The sequence below is a fragment of the Suricata suricatta genome, chromosome 12 (genome assembly GCF_006229205.1).
Source record: "Suricata suricatta isolate VVHF042 chromosome 12, meerkat_22Aug2017_6uvM2_HiC, whole genome shotgun sequence".
Classification (NCBI taxonomy): Eukaryota; Metazoa; Chordata; class Mammalia; order Carnivora; family Herpestidae; genus Suricata; species Suricata suricatta.
The window spans coordinates 25,758,081-25,777,716 of record NC_043711.1 but is presented as its reverse complement, the minus strand read 5'-3'; the positions used below and the strand labels follow the sequence as shown (position 1 = coordinate 25,777,716).

The 19,636-nt window shown below is 52.9% G+C and overlaps 1 protein-coding gene across 1 annotated transcript in view; it reads left to right on the top strand.

Annotated features, from left to right (window-relative positions):
• Positions 1–792: 792 nt before the first annotated feature.
• FAM107A (family with sequence similarity 107 member A) overlaps positions 793–19,636 on the top strand; it is a 52,148-nt gene continuing 33,304 nt past the window's right edge. Inside the window, exon 1 of the mRNA XM_029918416.1 lies at positions 793–940. Within this exon, the coding sequence (XP_029774276.1) occupies positions 938–940 (3 nt within the window). The 5' untranslated portion in view covers positions 793–937. The remainder of the gene's footprint in view (positions 941–19,636) is intronic.

Sequence of the window (19,636 nt, the reverse complement as noted above, 5' to 3'; positions counted from 1 at the left end):
GCGAGGCACTGCATGAGAGAAGTGAGGGTGGCAAGATTTTCCCTGCCCACCCACCTCTTAAGAAAGGCTTAATCAAACTGGCTACCTGGGACTTGCCAAAAGTCAATGATTTTATCATCGGTATTATTAACGGCATCATAACAGCAGCACCTAACCTCTGGAGAATTGCTGTTGTCCAAATCCTCCGTTCAGAGCTCTACTCAAGTCACTGGAGTTCAGCATCAGGCCCCACAGGGTGGGGCTGTTGTTACCCCCTTCCGTCCAGTGGGAGAGGATGACAGGGAATGACATCATCTGATTTATGTTTTCACAGAACAATGGCTTTGGCTGTACACACCTACCTCTTTTAGCCCTCAGAGCAAGGCTGTGCAGTGTGATTATAGAAACACACACACACACACACAAAGAAATTGAGGTTTCGAGAGGTCCAATCATGCCCCCTTGGGTCACACACCTGTGAAGAGCGAGCTAGGACTGAAGTCCAAGGTGAATCCGGCCTTAAGCTCACCCCACGCTGGCGATAGGAAGGAAGGTGGCAGCGAGTAAGGAGGGTGCTGCTGGGGTAACTTGGAGAACTTGGCCTCGGGCCTGGAATGCGGCCTCCAGAGACTTTCCTGGCCTGAGCCCAGACCAGACCCCCCCCCCCCGCCCCCTCAAACCTCCCCGCCTGGACAACTGTCCTGTTGAATGAAGTACTCTGCTCTCAGAGTCTCTGCTCTGGGACAGCCCTTGCCCCCAAGTGTCTCATTAATGGGGCTGCCCAGCCCGAGGTTTCCGTGCACACACAAGCCTGCCCCGAGCTCCAGGCCCCGGCTGTCCCACACAGCCTCCACTGCCTGGGCCCAGTCTGCAGATCGGTGCCCGGCCTGGCAAGAAGGCCAAGTCCTGCCTGCTAGGCCAGCCAGAGGTCACCCACTGCACCCAAGCTGCCGGCGGCATGGTGAGAGGACCGCTTTGCTTCTCCCCACAACCCTGGATGCCTCAATTTCCCTTCCCGAGAGAGGCAGGGGTGCAGGGAGTGAGGAGCCACAGGGACCACAGGATGTGTGGGCCAATGGAGACACCGTGCACCTCTGACAGGATCAATCACTCTAAGCCTGTCTGAGGAGCTCTGGGCTTAGGAGCAGCTGTGAAAGCCTCCTTTGTGCCTGAGGAGAATGAGCCGTGAGAGGACGGGGGGCCCTGGCCCGGGGAACCCCTTGGGCCCCGGCTCCTGAGGTCGGCACAGCAGGGAGAACCCCCGGGCGGGCCCCCGGGGGCCAACCCAGGCCCGGTGCCCACTTTGTGCCATGGGAGCAGTCCAGGGGAAGAAGGTAAGCACCCCCTGCGGGCCCTGGCAGGCCCCTGAACCTGGGGAGGGAGGCGGCATTGACCAGGTGAGAGCCCTCGCCCACCTACCCAGCAGCACTGTGGGGCCTCAACCAGCTACGCCTGGCCTCCCTCCCTGAGCTCACAGCCAAGATTCGCATCTAGAAACCCGGCTGGGGCTTAAGACAAAGCCATCCGATCTCGATCTCTCCGTCTCCAGCACAGACCTGGGGGCTGCCCCATCTCACACGCTTTCCCCGGGCTTATACATGCACCTCTCTGCTTCCTGCACACAGGCTCTGGGGCCAGCCTTCCCTGTGCGCCTGGGGAATGTCCGTGGGCAAGGTGGGGAAGCTTTCAGTAGCTCATTTCCCTGGGATGACCTCAGTGAAGTATTAAATGGATTAAATGAAACATATATGTATACAGGGTTTCAAACAGTACCTGGCACATAGTGGGCTCCATATGAGCCATTCTGTCATTATTACAGAATTCTCTTCGTATTATTATGCACCACCTTCTACGTCAGGCTCTCCGTTAGGGATTTGTAGACAGCACAGCCTGTGCGGTGCTTCTGACAATGTGGTCGATGCCCATGTGTGCATGTGTGACGTGTCTGCATTAGAGATGGGGGGGGGAGGGGGCTTGTGGGGCCGGCTACACCTCCTGGATGGAGGGGCAGGGGAGGCAGGGCCCCCGGGGATTCTCCTGCATGCTCTCAGCCCGCACTGCCCAGGACAGTGATCCTGGCGATGCGGTCAGGCAGCTGGGTCCCGTCCTCCGTCTACCCACTGTGCCAAGAAACTGAAGCCCTCTGGATCTCAGCTCCTCACCTGTAAAGTAGGGCCAGTCCCCACCTCCTGGGAGGTTCCATGACCTGATACCTATAAAGTGCTTAGCACGCGGTCTAACACCCAGAGGGCCCAGGAAATGGGCTCTAATCCTCAAACACCTCATGATTGTGCTTGACTCCAAACTTTCTGCCAACCCAGCCCATCCCACATTTTTCAAATCTAAAGTAAAATATATCGTAGGGGCGCCTGGGTGGCTCAGTCGGTTGAGCATCCGACTTCGGCTCAGGTCATGATCTCACAGTCCATGGGTTCAAGCCCCGTGTTGGGCTCTGTGCTGACAGCTCAGAGTCTGGAGCTGCTTCCGATTCTGTGTGTCCCTCTCTCTCTGCGTCCCCCCCCCCCCGCCTTCCGCTCATGATCTCTCTCTGTCTCTCAAAAATAATAAATGTTTAAAAATTTTTAAATAAATAAATAAAGTAAAATGTATCATGGACCCCAATGGAGGACAGGACCTCAGATTCCCCATCTGGAAAAGGAGTGTTGGGTTAGATAACCCCGGAGTCTCCTCCGCTTCCCACCTCCTTGGCCTCAGAAGCAGTCAGGTCTGGGAGCTCCTGCCTCCCCTCAGCACCCCCAGGGACATTATCCTACATGGTTGATGTCCTGGGTCTGTCCCTTCTCCCTCCCGCAGTGCCCCCTGGAGATGGCCCGCAGGTAGGACAGCTAGAGTATCTGAGCAGCCCCGTGCGGCCCTCCCAGCCAAGCTCTGCACCCTGACCCCACCCATCCCCTCTTTCAGGGACAGTCTTCCAGCTCCTCTCCTTCCCCAAGGGGGAATGAGCTCAGCCTCTACTTCCTACCTGTGCTGAGAGGCACCTTGGAGAATCGCTTTCCAGGCTTAGAAAAGACCCTGACACGGTCTAGCTCAGGAGCGGCCAACAGAGCTCACGTATTGCCATCTGTCTTCCCTCACCCATGACAGACATCACAAACTGATCCCTGTACCCTTTCCCACTAGGCAGAGACGGCCTCAGAGTCCTCCTCAGCACAGCACCCCAGGACCCCCCACCAGTCAGCCAGGACCAGTCCCCAGATTGAAAGCCATGCCTACCCTGGGCCCAGCTCCTTCTCGACCCCGAGGGGGAAAAGGCCTCCTGGGGGAAGGCAAGAGCTTAGTGACTGGGGACATGGGCTTTGGGGTGGGACAGACCTGAGTCAGTTCCTCTGTCCACAGAGCTCTGTGACCTTGGACAAGACAACACACTTTTCTGAGCCTTAGATTTTGCCTCGATAAACTAAAGATAATAATCCTTCTCACATTGTAAAACCTAAATGATACCATGCCTAGGACAAAATAGGTGCTCAGTCAACGCTGTCTCTTCTGTGTTTGATCCTCTCACACCTGTGTCCTCCCTTTGAGCCAATGAGGGCATTAATATCACACCCAATGGCAGCTGAAAAAGCTGAGTCACCAGCACACATAACTTCTCCCAGCTGGTCCATGGTGGATCCGGCCTGGAGCATAGGATGTGAGCATGTCCAGGCCAGGCCTTTGTGGGGCCCCCTCATCTGTGGATCACCCCCATCCCCACTTGCCTACCTCTGTCTCTTTCTGGAGGCAAACAGCCAGCTAACCTCTGTGGGGTGTCTGTGACAGGCCCAGCTGTGTGGAACGTGATATCCAGCACCCACTGGCCTGTCCTATAAAGGTCAGCCTGCTGACCCTGGGGGCTTCTCAGGACCCCCCCCCCCAATGCTGATAGCTTACTCATAGTTATAAAATAAAAGCTCTGGAAAACCCCTGGTGATGTGCTTAATCATCTCCCCATTGTACAGCTGGGAAGACTAAGGCCGAGAGAGCAGAAGGACTTGCCAGGGCCATGCAGCCAGGGTCAGACAATTTCCACAAGGCCTGGCAGCTCCAAGCCCAGCCCCAGAGGCACACAGGAAGGCAGTGGGTCTCCTTCCCCAGCACCATGAGGGGCGGGACCGAGCTGCCCTTGGAGACGACTCCTGCCCACTCAGTGCACTCTCTCCTGGGACATAACTGTCTGCCCATCTTCATTTGCTCCCAGCCCAGCCTCCCATGAACCAACATCAACTGGGTACGTGCGCTGGGAGCTGGGCCAAGAAGGGAAAGGGGTACCTGTCTTCACAGCGACTCTCATGGACCTCAGACACCAGGTGACCAGGGTCTGGGCACTCGGTCTCAGCCCCCACTCAACAGCCAGTGCCCCTCCCCCAGGGACGGGGACGGGACCACCAGCCCTTACAGGCAGTTCCCGCACAAGCCCAGCACCCCAGACATGATCCTTCTTCTACCCTTAGAGTGGCCAGTGCTAAATACAGATACTGAATGATACCCTGATACTAAAAAGAAAACGTTACTCATAGCAGCCCACGTGCATTGAGGCTTCTGCAAAGATTCGCTCATTCAGTATGTATGCCCACAGCTCTTTGAAGTGGACATGTTCATTACCCAAACAATCAGAGGCCCAGAAGGATTAAATGAGATTAAAGGAGAGGCTCAAGGTCACCCAGCTAGTAAGCACTGGAGTGGAGATTTGAACCAGGCGGTCTAAGGAACCTTGACCTGTTGGCCACTGAACCCCACTGCCGGCGGGTGTGAAGGTGGGCTCTTGAGCAGGGAGAATAGTGTTCAAATTCCACCCGGGACCCCTGTCAGGACCACCTGCTTCACCTCTCCGAGCATCAGTCTCCTCATCTGCAAAGTGGGATTGTGATTTCCCCTCCCACACTAGGAAGAGCGGAGGTGGCCGGCACATAGTAGGTCTCAGGAAATGGTGGCTTGCACTGTCACCCCTGCTCTGGAAGAGCTTCAGCAGAGAGGGGCCTGGCTGTGCCCCCAGGGCCACAGCGGAACCCCTTGAAGCCTTCCACACTCCGCCCTGAGGCATTTCTCCAACCTCAGCACCACCTGGGCTTTTTGCTGAATGAATCCTATATTCTGACTCGGTCGATGTTTGCCAAGTCACTCATTGCTTTGTATTCGTCTTCATTAGAAGAAAGTTTCCTTGACTGAAACAAACGGAGTAAAAGAGGAGAGATCCAGCTAAATTTGATAAATGGCCTGAGTGGGAGTGCTGGTTCTTACGGAGTCCAAAAGGTGCACATCTGGCTGGGCCCCACTGCCTCCCGGAACAATTATCCCCGCAGATGATGGATGGCTCCTCTCACTGGCGCCGCTCAGCAGGGCGTGACACCTCGTTAGGAGGCTCTCGCTGCCCATGGCCCCCACCGCCCATGGCCCCCACCCTGCCCACCGCCTCTGACTGCTTCTCCGAGGGGAGCCGGGGCCGCATCTGGGCATGCCCGCAGCACACTCCTGGGGTTCCGGGATTAGGCACCCGCACAAATGCTGCTGCTGTGAGCAGCTTGCCAAGCCCCGGACTTTGTCATTCAGGGCCAGGCTCCCCCTTTACTCCATCTGTTCAGCACCCCCTGGATCTGAATGTTTTCCTTCCCAGCCTGAGCAAACTGGTAAACACCCTGTGCTTCCTCCCCCTCGCCCCACTGTGAACTATCCCCTCCATCTCAACCTCTACTCTCAGAATAGCCTGGCCTGGAACCCTCAAAAAACCTGGAGCTGAAATTTCTTCCCTGGGAAAGCCCAGGGACAGAGGGCGAGGTCTGGGAGCAGTAGGGCTCTGTACTGGCAACAACTGAGAGGGGCAGTTGAAAGAAGGCACAGTGACCTTTGGAGGCAGGGAAAGGGCAGTTTTCCTGTTCCCTGAGGCCTCCCAGTGGTGCGTTCATTCTCTGCCCTTGGCTTCCCCAAGCCGGGTTCAAAAGCTGAATGCCCTGGGCTGCCCCAAACAGATGCACAGGCTGGGCACTGAACAAAGACAATGAGTAGATGGGCGAGCAAGGGTGGAATCAGTCCACTCTAGCAGGGGAGCCTGGGACCCAGGTGTTGCCTAGGTCTGCCCAGAGGAAAGAATGCTGCTTTGTGATTTCACAATGCCATCACTCACAGACTTGCGATCACCTCTCCCAAGACTAAAACTTCTCCTGTCCTTCCTTGTGGCGGGAAGCCCAGCTTCCAGGAGAAAGACATTGAGGGATAAAGAAAGGAAGATGCCAGCTCAGCTGACACTTCTCGGGAGCCTGGATCTGAGACCCGAGTGGATCTCTAACTGTCTATGCAGGGCGAGAGGCAAAGGAGAGGACGGGAGAGCAAGCCTGTCTCAGGGCTGTTCCTGCATGAACACGTGCAGGTTTCACTATGCCTGGCGGATCACCAGGCGGAGCTGGGAAGGCGCCAGAGAGACTAGAAGGGGATAAAGGTCCCTCAGACACCCCACGGCACCACCACTCCCCCTGAGTCCCCCAGATGAGGGCAGACCCCAGTACGCTCCCCATGCTCCCCACCGCACTGATGATGGCTATAATCTTGTACTCGGGTCTGTGATTTCTCCAAGAAGGAAGGGAGACTATGTTTGACTTTGTGGCTCACGGTTGTGTTCCCAACACCTAGCAGATAATAGGTACCCAATAAATTGAGGAAGGAAGGGAGAGAGAGATGGCGACTGGGTCTCTGTGGGGTAAGTGCGTGGTGGGGCTGATGGCCAAGCTCTGGAAAGATCCACACAGAACTAAGGCTGAGAGGAAGAACAAAGACTGATCGCTCAGTTCCTCCCACATATCTCCTTCCTACCTTCCAATAGCTCTAAGACTCTGACCCAATTCCCACACTCCCCAGCTTGCCTCCAACTGCCCACCACACACACACACACACACACACACACACACACACACACACGGATGTTCCACCTGCACAACTTCCCAGCCAAATGCAAAATCCCTCATTGATTTTTTTGCATTATTTATTCAAGAAGCATTGACTGGGTGCTACTGGGTGCCAGGACCCCAGGCACTGGAGACAGACCAGTGAACAGGACTCCCCAGCCCTGTCTCTGCACAGCCCAGCAAGAGAGAAATAAGCCCGTGGTGATGACAGAGCAGGTACTGAGTGCCCCGATGGGGAAACACAGAGGAGCTAGGCACAGAAGGAGGCCACAAAGCCAGAAGAGGCCAGGAAAGATGTCCAAGCTGTGATCTGGAGAGTGAAGAAGGGATAAGCCGTTCTGGGAGCTGCGAGAGGCTGCTAGGGACACAATAAGACCTGCCAAGGCCTGGAGGTGTGAGGGCCATGGCGCATCTCGGGAATGAAAGAATCTTCTGGTTTGCAGCCCCTCTTCTTAGCCTAGAACAGTGTCATGACTCCTGGTTCTGTGCTTGGGACCGGCCGTGGGGCCCTAACTCCTCCTACCCCTCCACTCACCTTACCCTCCCCCCAAAAATCCAACCATGGATCTGCCTCAGGCTCTTTGATCAAGGAGAACATTCTCTTTTTTTCTCTCCTTTCTTTTGCTCAAGTTTTCAAAACAGCTGAGAACAAAGCAAGAGATAGAGAGATAGGGAGAAAGAGGCAGAGACAAGGACACGAGATAAGAGCCACCTAGAGAAAGTCACCTAGGAACAGAATGAGAAGACCCCAAACCTGCTCTCCCTGACCTCTGCCCCTCTGCTCTCCACACCCGCTGAGTGCCCCTCTGGGCTTCTCTTTCACTCCCATGGGTTTTAATGTCTCCAGACAGGGAAAAGGAAGGAGCCAAGATGGCGGGCTTTCCCTCAGGCTCAGACCATGAGGGGCAAATCCTTCCTGGACAGTAGAGGGAAGGGCATTATTTTCATTCCTTCCTTACAACACTCACCTCCTCTTGGTCCAATCTTCTCCATACACTAACAAGAAAAAGCCTTCACCTCAAAGGCCCTGAGCCACCCTAGGCAAGATGGTCTTCCTCTCTGGGCTTCCAGGTTCCTCCCCCATCAATGCAGCTTGGGCAGCTATGCAACTCACTGGTTTAAGGGGCAAAATGAGGCAGGGAGAAGAGGGAAGGTAGGAACACACATCCCCCAAAGGACGCAGTGCCAGGACCCCACGAACGTGATGGCAATAGCCCCTCTCTGTAGCCGGGCCTGGGTTGTATCCCCCATTTCACAGCCGTGAAGGGGTCGGAGGAATTCACAGGGCTAATGCAACATGGCCGTTAGACTCCTCCCACACGCTCTGGAAGCCAAAGGTTCTCAGGGACCCCTGGCCTACACCCGTAAGCTGAACTGAACCCACTCCATCTGCTTCGGCAGCCTAAGGGGTCACCAAACCTCTCAGGCCTCCTTCCTTCTCATCTGTAAAATAGGCATCTCTTGAAGGTACAAACTCGAATGCTTTCCAGTCATGGAACTGCCACAGAACCCTCTCTGCAAACCCGGCCACATGCATATCCATGTCCCCACCTCCCCAAGGCAAAAACCCAGACTCAGAGAGGCTGAGTTCCCTGCTCCAGACCACACGACCAGCAGCTGCCAGAACCCGGCCTTGAACCCAGATGCGTCTGGCCCCACAGCTCATTGACTTGTTTTCCAAGTGTCTGGAGGAACCTGTGTGGCTCCAACCAGAGCAAATCTTCACCTTGCTGGGTAGAGTTACTAGCTGGTGGTGGCCCCAGCCCCACTGGGAGCTGGCTTGAAGAGCGACCTTAAAGTTCAGAAGAATTTAATTTCCTTCATGAAAGGGCTTGGAGGTGGGGCAGGAGGGGCCAAATCAAAAGCCGGCTTTGGAGAAGGCAGGAATCCAAAAACGCAGCTCCCTCCCTGGGCCCCAGGGATCTGCTTTCAGAACATTGTGTTTCCTAAGCTGACATGAAGGAGGGGCTTTGTTTAAGTAAGCGATCAGATCTCAGGGCCTGGGGGGGGGGGGGTAGGGAAAGGGCAAGGAGCTGGAACTTTCCTTTTGTCATCTAAAATCTAAGACAGAGGCCAAAGAGAACAGCAAGGTGCCCCAGGGACACTGGGAGAGCCTGACTTGGTCTCGGTAACATCTTGCTCCCATGGAAACTTGGGCTAGGGCATGGAGTGTCCCACAAGGGACGTCACAGCCAGAACCTGCAGGTCCCAGCCAGAAACCAGACAGTGGTGCCATTTGGGGGGTCCACCCAGGGGTTTTCCCTTATGCCCCTGAGCTCTTGGGGACACTTTGGGGTCGTATTGAGGTATGTGATATGGCTCATGGGTGCTCATGGAGAGTCCTGCCATCAGCAGGTCCCAAAGCAGTCAGTTGTGAAGAGCTCGTGGTGACACTATGATCACAACCGGGGACCGTGGAGTGACATTCTGGTTTCCTAGGGCGGCCCTGACCGCCTCCCACAAACTAGGTAGCTGAAAGCAACAGAAATCTGTTCTCTTCCGGTGCCAGAGCCTGGAACCTGAGGTCAGGCTGTTGGCAGGACTCTGCTCCCAGGAAGCCTCCAGAGGACTGTCTGCCTCTCTCTTAGGGGCTGGTGCTGCCAGCCACCCTTGTGCTCTGTGGCTTGTAGACGCATCGCTGGGCCTCTGCCACTGCCACTGTGACGTGGCACTCTCCTGTCTCTCTGTGTCTCCTCTCCTGTGCTTATAAGGACACTGGTCATACTAGCTTAGCAACCTTGTTTTAATGACTTTATTTTAACTTGATTACATCTTCAAAGACCCTACTTCTAAATAAGGTGACCTCCACAGGTAGAGGGGCTAGGATTTCAACATCTTTTTAGGGGGGGGGGGACAGCCCATAACTGTGACCCTCACCCCACTGGACGTCTACTCTTCTCAGGCACCTAAAGTTACACATTAGCATAGCTGGAACCCATCCGTCTTCGGCTGGCTGCTGTTTGGGGGCCTCAGTTTCCTTTAGCTCCGTCCACTGCAGTGACTTCCCACTACTTTGATTCCAGGCCTAACCCTCTATTTCCCTGGGTAAAACCCTTGGAGAGCAGTTACACGGAAATCCACAACCACCAGGCCCTCTGGGACCCCCATCCGGCAACACCGCACTCCGTGTGTTTCTCCGACGCACTAGGCTCTTCCCCACCTCAGAGCCATTGCCTCTGCTGGTCCTCCTTCCTGGTGCACTCCTCTCCCCTGGCTCTCCCCTGGCTCTTCCCAGGGCTGGGCTGCGCCGGGCTCAGCTCAGAGAGCGGCCTTCCCCCACCTCCCACCCCCCACTCCAGCTAAAGTGTCCCCATCTTCGTCTCCAGTCTTGCAGGAGCGCCACAGAACTTACCACCATCTGAAATCACCTTCTTTGGTTATTTCCTTAACTGTTTCATGTCTGGCTTTCCCAACCAGCATGTCAGCTTTCTGAGGGCAGGGACCTTACCCGTCACTCACTCTGGATGCTCAATGCCTAGCGCAGGTGGGACATACAGTAGGTGTGAGTGAGTGAGTGAGTGAACAGATCCATAGCTGGCATGGAGGGAGCTCACTCCTTCATTCCATGTGTGTGTCCTGAGCATCCGCTCTGAGCCAGATGCTGCGTGAGGCCTGAGGCAGTCACAGTCTGCTCAGGGAGACAGAGAATACAGGCCACAGTGACTGACCGACAGGAATTAGGAAAAGGCATTCTTCCTTCCCCACAGGGCTTCACCATCAGCTGCCAGAAAATCAGAAATTCAAAGTATGCTATCCACAAGTGACTATGCTGAGATGCCAACATGGACACGTCCCCATGGACCAGCAGCCCCCTTCCTGATGTCCTAACATCCCCCGCCCCAGAAGCCCCTCTACCCCCAACAGCCCCGGAGTGGAGGAAGGAGAAACAAGATCTCAAAACGATAGCGAGGTGTCTGCCAACCCGCAGGTTCAGGACTTGAGCGGCCCGGCCGGGCATTCCACAAAGCGATCAGGAACTTTCGCCCTTACGCTGATGCTGCTGCGAACTTCCTCTCTCTGTCTCAGGGGACCCAGTGTCTCTCAGCTGTGGACCCATAAGTGGGATCACTAAGTCCAGGGGGCACATGCGTGCTCACCCACAAGGGAGGCAAACTTCACCTCTACACTCTTAGGGTCTCTGGCTGGGCCTGAGAATTAAATCAACCTAAGGAGATTTAAGTAGGAGATTTTAATAGGAGAAAAGCTTATAGATTCTCACAGGTACATGAGAGTCCCCATAAAAAAACAAAGCCCCAAAAGCAGAGAGACCCAATGCTTCTATACCAAGTTGAACAAAAAATAGCAATTGTGGGAAAGTGGCTGAAACATATGGAGAGATTAAAGGAAGTCAAGGGTTATCTTAACAAGATCTGTTTGTATAGATCTCTCTCGGCTCCGTCCCGTCTCTGGTGATAAAAATGTTTCTCTCCTCCTGGTATAGGGAAGGCATCTTTGACACTGGTGTCTTATCTCCTGCTTTCAACAAGACGAGGCGGGGGCAGGGCACCCTTCTTGGACCCGCTGTTTTTCAAGTGTCTTTATCTCAAAATAATCCTTATGCCAAAGTGGCACAGTTTGGGGTCACCTACGTGGCCGCCCTTCACACCTTTTCTGGATAAAGCCACACTGGTTACCGCAAATCACACACCCACAGGCATTGTACCAGTGTTCAACTGCCCCACATCTTTGCCACATTTTCTATTTTCATGCTTTTTCATTTTTGTGACCCTGATGGATAGATACTGGTGTCTCATTGTGGTTTTGCTTTCCTTCTTTTTAGAATTAAAAAAAAAAGCAGATTTGATTTAAAAGATATATTTAGAAACCTATCAAATGTTTTCAAGCACTCATGGAGTATTGACAAATGTTGACCACATTTTAGGATGCTGAACAAATCCAGATACCAAAGCACCGGTTGGTATCCTACACATCACGATATGTAGGTCAACAACATAATTAAAGGGCAATAACAAACAAACAAACAAAACTAAAATAGATTTGGAAGCTGGGAAACACTTCTAGATTGATCAAAGAAGAGATTAAGAAAATCTTCAGGGGCGCCTGGGTGGCTCAGTCAGTTTAGAGTCTGGCTTCGGCTCAGGTCATGATCTCACGGTTCGTGGGTTCGAGCCCCGTGTCGGGCTCTGTGCTGACAGCTAGCTCAGAGCCTGGAGCCTGCTTCAGATTCTGTGTCTCCCTCTCTCTCAGACCTTCCCCTGCTTACGCTATCTCTCTCTGTCTCTCAAAAATAAATTAAAAAACATTAAAAAAACTTTTTTTAAAGAAAAAAAAGGAAAATCTTTAGACCTGATACAGGTCATGAAGATACTGTATATCAAAACACAGCTAGCCCAGTATTTAAGGAGAAATGTATAGCCCTAAGAGTGATAGAAAAGAAGGCTGAGGGGCACCTGGGTGGCTTAGTCGGTTGAGCATCCGGCTTTGGCTCAGGTCATGATCTCATGGTTCATGGGTTCGAGCCCCGTGTCGGGCTCTGTGCTGACAGCCAGCTCAGAGCCTGGAGGCTGCTTCTGAGTCTGTACGTCCCTCTCTCTCTGACCTTCCCCTGCTCCTGCTGTCTCTGTCTCTCAAAAATAAATTTAAAACAAAATTGGAAAAGAAGGCTGAGATTTAATGAGTCAAACATCAAAGTTAAGAAGTTGGTGAAAGGACAGCAGAACCAGTCCAAAAAACATAGAAGCAACTAGAAAATAAAAATAAGAGCAGAAATGAAAGAAGCGAAAAACAAATATACGATAACAGATCAGAATGGCTCAAAGTTGGTTCTTTGAAGAAGAAAGCAGAAAATCACGGCTGACTTTATGCCTGTAAAATTTCAAACTCTCTAGAAACACCTGGAAAACATTGCTGAACAACTGGCCTCAGGAGAAATAAGCAAACTGAGTAGTTAGTAACACTTCAAGAAATTGAGCCATGGGTTAATCTTCCCATAAAGAAACCATCAGACCATCAGTGAGTTCTATTAAGCTTTAAAGAAATTCATCAGTTTGGTTTTATACTCCGTCTTCTAAACAACAGAAAATGAGAGGACACTTCCCACCTTGTTTTATGATAAAATAACTTTTTGGGGTTTTTTTCCAAAGGTTTTATTTTTAAATAATCTCTACACCCAACGTGGGGCTCGAACTCACAACCCTGAGATCAAGAGTCACATGCTGTATTGAGAGGCAGCCAGGCACTCCTATGATAAAATAACTGTGATATCAAAATTAAACAGGGACAGTGAAAAAAGAAAATTACAGTCCAATCCACTCATGAATATTGGTGCAAAAAAATTCTAGGCAGGACTCCCAGATTCCACAGCCTGGAGGCACTGGAATTATTTTTAGCCTGCGTACTACAAACATCTCTCTGTGAGTGTCGTCTGACTCACAGACAGTCAGCTAAGAGGTTCAGCTTGAAATGGCCCTGGGCTTCCCTCTGATTCTTGCCATTCCAGAGCCAGCCAGGTGAGTGGAAAGTTCCAGTGGCATTTTTTTCCAGGGATGTCTCACCAGGCTCAGCCAGGTTAATACTGGAGAGAGGGAGAGACTTCATGGGCCCAGTCCTGCCCACTGGCACTGTGGTCTGCGGGCACCCCTCTGTCTGCCCCCGGCCTGCTATGTCTGCAGCCAGGAGCCTCGAGGCTGCCCCCCTGGGAGCCCCGGCCTGCAGGGGCCACGAGGCCAGCAAGAGCTGAGCCAGAAAGCTCTCTGTGACAGGCGTGACACGTAGCCCTCAGACCGGCCGTAAGGGCTAAAGTTTCCTGCCTCTGCCTCCTGCCCAGCGAAGGTTCCACCATCCCAGAGAGAGGATCCGACAGTCATGGGAGGCTGAGCTCCTTGGGAGGGCTGGGTAGAGACAGTCCCCTCCAGAGATCAGGACCTCCCCCTGCTTCCCCCATCCACTCACAGGGAGGTAGTGGCCCTGGGGCACCCACCCCTAGGGAGGGGGGCATTTTTTCATGTCCATCCCTTCTTCGAGGGTACATAGTATTCCCTGATACAGGTGTGTCACAATTTGCTTGAACGATCTTTGATTTGAGAGTATTTAAGCATTGTTTCATTCTTCCACACGCTGATAGATACATTTTGGTGCACATCCTGTGTCCTTTTCTTGGGACGAATTCCACATTTAGGCTCCTGGGTGGGTTTCTATGAAGTTGGATGCAAAACGCTGTGTATACGTGAGGACAGACAGACTTTCCGACTAGGGGGAGCGTAGCCATCAGACCCTTCCGGGAGTTTTTTCCCACAGTCAAGAACCACCACCCACATGGTGTGACCTGTCTCCCGGCCTCCTCATTCTCCTACAGAGCAGTTTGGCAGCTTGGGCCACAGGGTTTCTGACAACTCCGTTTCAAGGAAATAATCATTTCCCATTTAGTTCATCACGTACCAGGTGCCACCCGAGTACTTTACACAGCCCCATCTTACAACAACCCCGTGGAGTGGGTACTGCGGTCACCCCCGTTTTACAGACCGGAAACGGAGCTCCGAGAGGTCAGGTGTCTTGGCCAAGTCACACAGTAGGTCAGTAAGGACCCTAGGAAGCAGACCCAGGCGGCCGCCCCAGAGCCCACTGTCTGAGCCACACACTTGCCTGAGCATCACCGCCCAGGGCCGCGGGGGGGCTGCCCAGAGCCCGGGAATCAAGCCCTGAAGCAGCAGTTCCCCTGGTCTACTCCATCGAGTCCTCAAGGCTCTCTGGGCTGAGCTTATGTCTGGGTCCCGCCTAAAACCGGCACGGCAGGAAGTCACAAGTGCCTGCGGACTGAAGGAGCCTTTGGGGCAGGTGAGTGTCCCGTTAGGAGCGCCGGCATCTCAGAAAGCAGAGCGGCACTCAGAGCCCTGTCTCTGGGAGGACAAGGCTGGTTGTCAAAATCCTGCTGATTCCAGATTGGGAGGGGGAAGTAGAGAGGGTGAAGAGGGGCTTTTGGGCAGGACCCCCTCTTTCCTGCCACCTCCTTTCACCCTGGGGCTCATGTCTGCAGCCATCCAGACCGAGGACAGCAGCCTCTGGCACAGAGCAGCCAACTCCAAATGTGGGGAGGAAGGTGGGGGTTTCCTGGAACTAAACCAGCCACGGCCCTGCCCACCACTCGGGGTGGGGGGGAAGGAAGGTGGCCTTTGGAAATTCAGCAAGTCCCCTGGGAATAACATCAGTGAGAAAGTTATTAGCCGCTGAATTTACTGAGCACTTACTATGCCCCACACCTCTGCTACCACACCCAGCTCCAGCCTCTACCAACACTTTGATTATCCCCACTTTCCAGGTGAGATACTGAGGCTTGGAGAAGTTAGACAGGTGACAAAGCTAAGAGGTGTCGGAGTAGGAATCTATACAAAATCCGTCTGACCCCAGAGCCCCCAGCCTTCCCCTCCCCTCAGCAAACCCAGGAAACTTAAAGTCCCAAATTTGGGCGTCTGCTACCAGCAGTGAGCTCCCCAGGGGCAGAGACTGGGCTTTCCTCGTCCCTACAGGCTGAGCCTCAGGGATGAGGGATCCCGCACAGGACAAATCTGGCATAAAGTCCCTGTCTGCCACCTGCCAGCTTGTGGCCCTGGGAAAGTTCCCTGAAATCTCTGAGCCTCGGTCTCCTCACCTGTGTGTGGGAGCTGATGAGGCTCATTTACTCTGGTGGACGTAAGCAGCAAATGGAATTGATTCAGCACAGCGCTCCCCCGATACATGGAAGTGGTCGTCATTAATGCTCTTGTTATTTCCATCCTGCAAGTGACTCAGCTGTGTCCTCAGGTTCATTACCAACCAGAGTCTCTGAGAGGGAATGGTCTCAGGCTGCCTAGCCTCCACTCGGAATAGTAATGATGTAACTTTCCGACCGGCAGCTACATGTATTGACTGTACATTGTGCTCCAGGCACCCCCCTACATGTCAACTGGTCAACACACAGCCCCGGGGAGGGAGCAGGGAGGACAATCAGAGGTCCACACGCCATGCCCAGGCCAGCCCCTCTGGGCACAGATGTCCCCACCAGCAGATTGCAGGCCCCAGCTGCATCCACGTCTGAGACCAGCAAAATGATTTTCCCTCCTCACCAACCCGTCAGGTGCTTCTGAGTGAGGCCCCAGGGTCGGGGTTGTTTCCAGAGGGCTGGACATACAAAAAGAAGATGTAGGGAGTGTGGGGGAAAGCTGCCAAGCCCCCCAGTGCCTAGGGCGGTGCTCAATAATGTTTGTTGACTGACTAATATTTAATGTAATCTAAGTGAGAATTCCATTTTCAAAGCACAGTGACTCAGGTATTGGGCTCTGCCAACCATATTTTAAATGCATGCATGGAAAGAAAGACTGGAAGGATATATACCAAAGGTTAATCCTGATTATCTTAACTGGGGAGAGAAAATGGGGAATATAATGGTCATTTTTGTGTGGAGGTTGTGTTGGGGTTTTGGGGTTTTTGGGTTTTTTTTTTGCACTTGCTAAATTGTCTACAATGAGCAAGTGTTAATTTTATGCTCAGAAGAAAATACACTTTTCTGTGAGGTTAGGACTCATTCAGTTTTATGGAAGAAGAAATCGAGGCCCAGAGGGGTTAAGCCATTTGCCTAAGGCCACACAGCAGGATGAGGATGGTTGGGACAGATCCAGGTCTGCGATCCCATCCCCTGCACCCTTTGAGAATTCAAGCCTCAGGACGGGGGCATCTCCAGCCCCTGCCTGGTGAGGTCTCATTTCCCCTTTTTCCATCATCGTACCCTGAAAACACCCCCACCTCAATGCTGCCTGCTCCCCTTACTCCTGAGAGAGCCCCCCGACAGAACTAGGGATCTCTGCGGACCTCGGGAAGGTGGTCAAAGGGAAGAAATACATATAAGCCCGCATTCCAGCTTCACAGACTTGCTGCCTATTCATAAATAAAAGAATGCTCGGGCTATTTTGGGCACCTGTAATTTTCTACTTGAATAACCAGGGAAGTGGCTGCCTGCCCGGGCCTCTGCCCTGCTCACGGCGCCGGAACAGGGGAAATGTGATCTCCCCTGCGTAACGGGATCTGGGGCCAGGTCTCACTGCTGATTTCCTTGCCTTTGCCCCGTTCCAGAAAGCGCAGGTGTCCCCCATGCCACTTCCATGGGCGTCTGGGGAGGTAGAATCTGGGCCAGGTTTGGATGCTGGGACTAGGTGGTTCCTTCCAGATGCAGGAGGCAAATCCCAGCTCTGCCATACCAGCTGTGGGGCTTTGGGCAAGTGGCTCAACCTCCCTGAGCCCCAATTTCTTCATCTGTAAATTGGGGATACTTTTATCACCTTGCAGGTTTGGTACAGGTGAGGTACCCGGCTCTCAGGTTAATTGTTGTTATTTAAGGTCTGAAGAAGGAGCTGTTCTGGAAAGAGCCCCGCATAGGAGTCTCGGGCTGTCGTTTATTCTTTTGGTTGCAGGAGTCCAGAGTTAAGAGGGAAAGAAAAATGATTTATCAGTTCTTACAACTGAAGGTCTAGGAGTAATGGCTTCAGGCAAGGCTGGATCCAGGGTCTTAAATGGTCCTGGTCCCTCTCTTCCTCATGGTTCCACTTTCCTCTGGTTGACCTCATTCCTGGACCCCTCTCCCCTCATGGAAACTCCCAGCAGCGGCAGGCTTATATCATTCTTACAGCTGGAAGGGTATGAAGGCTGGAGGGGGAAACAGGTGTGGGGGGAAGGGTGACCTGTGACAAGAAGTCATGGAAGTTGAACGAGTAGGTTGAAATGTAGGACTGGAATATGGACAGAAAATCCTAGCCTTTACTCTGTGAGCCAAAGTTTTCCAATATGTCCCACAAGATTTTAATAGGTGTTAGATGAGCCAAAGGTTTCAGGACCAACGGACTGGGTGAAGCTCAATTAAACAGGTTTCATTCCCACATAGCCTCTACATGTTCGCACTCCCAGCCGCGAATCCAGGAGAGCTGTGGGCTGTGGCATTCCCCTAGGTGCAAGTCCCAATTCTACACTTTGGGAAGGGCCACCGTGGGTCGTATGGACTCGCTGAGTCAGTGGAGTGAGAGAATAAGACAGAAACATGTTCTGGGAAGAATAAAATGGAAGCCCCATAGGAGACAATGATAATCATCCCCGTGAAAGGGGACAGCAGCCAGAACAGGGGGCCAGTGGCAGGAACAGAACTAACGGTACAAGGTGAGAGATGGGATTAGGACCATAGGCGCCTTGGCTCCGAAGACGCGGCTGTTTTGGTGATGGTAACAGTGAAATTGAGTTTTGATTTTAGGTTTTCCGCTGAAAGAACAACGACAAACTACGGGCTCTGAAGTCTAGTCAACCCTTTCTCTTTTAAGTTTATTTACTTATTTTGAGAGAGACGGAGACAGCACGAGTGGGGGAGGGACAGAAAGAGAAAGAGGGAGGGAGAGAGAGAGAATCCAAGCAGGCTCCGCACTGTCAGACACAGAGCCTGATGTGGGGCTGGAACTCATGAAACTGAGATCATGGCCTGAGCTGAACCCAAGAGTCGGGGCCGCTTAACGGACTGAGCCACCCAGGCGCCCCTAGCACACTCTTTTCAGTAACTTGGCTCGTTTTGCTATTGGGGCAAGTTACTGCACCCCTGTGGATCTCCGTTCCCTTGCTTATTAAATGGGGATACGTAGCCCTTTTTCTTGGTGTCCTAGTAAACGTCCCAAGACAAATGGAGAGAGGGCATGCCCAGCTAGGAGGGGGACTTCCCTTTCCAGCCATAACGAAGGACCTGGTGCCAGACCAGCCCTCCCACCAGAAATAACACTTAAAGTCAGAGGCAGCTGTCTTCAAAGAGCAGTCAGTGGACCATAGGCACTGTGACCCTCAGGCTTGCATCCTAGGAGAGCCTCCCGGGCGTGGCACAGGGCAGCGGAGCTGAAACGGAATGCAACAGTCCCTCTGAGCTCAGGAGGCAGGGATCAGAGCTTGGCAATTGAGACAATAAAAAAGAAGGAATCTGTAGGTCAGGACACTGGAGAGGAGGGAGCTGCATAGCCAGAAGTCTATGGGGGGTCCCTCAGGACCCACAAGTCCTTGCCGAAAGGCTGGGCTGCGCGTGCCCAGCATGAAACCATCCCAGGTTTACCAGAGAGCAGCTGTTGGAGAGCTGCTGAGGGTGGAGAGCAAACTGCCACCCTGCAGGTCAAGCAGTGCTGACAGACGTTGGAGAGACCTTCACTGTAGGCTTTGAGCTGAGACACCGGAAAGGCTGTGCCCCCGAGGAGAGGACCATGCTCTAGAGTAAGGGTTCCTCTAGACCTGCCCTAACAAAGCCTCAAGCCAAAGCTTTCCATATCCTCAGAGGCCAGAGTTTAAAGGTGAGTCCCGCCAAGTTAGGGAAGCTTAGGAAATAGCTCCAGCTTTGCATGAATCTCCCATAATAAAGGATAAAATGAAGGGCCTGGGATTTCAAAAGGAGCAGCCAGTAATTGTGCTGCTTGCTTAAACAAAACAACACTCTTCAAAAGGAAACAGAATCCAGAGTCTCTATAACACATCACATACACACATACAACATCCAGTATACCATCAACATTTTCTAGACATGCAAAGAAACAGGAAAACACGATCTCTGGTCAAGCAGAAATGAACACAGCCAGGAGAAATGAATCCCAAGGTGGTCCAGAGGTCAGATTTAGCAGGTAAGACCTACTCGAGGCTTTGGCATAGAGTAGATGCCCAGTTAATGCCCGATGCTCATCTCCATTTGAGCAAAGTAATCATTTGTCCCCCAGAAGGCTTTGAAACCCAAGGATTAATAAAGAGAAATGCACCCAGTCCTCATATAT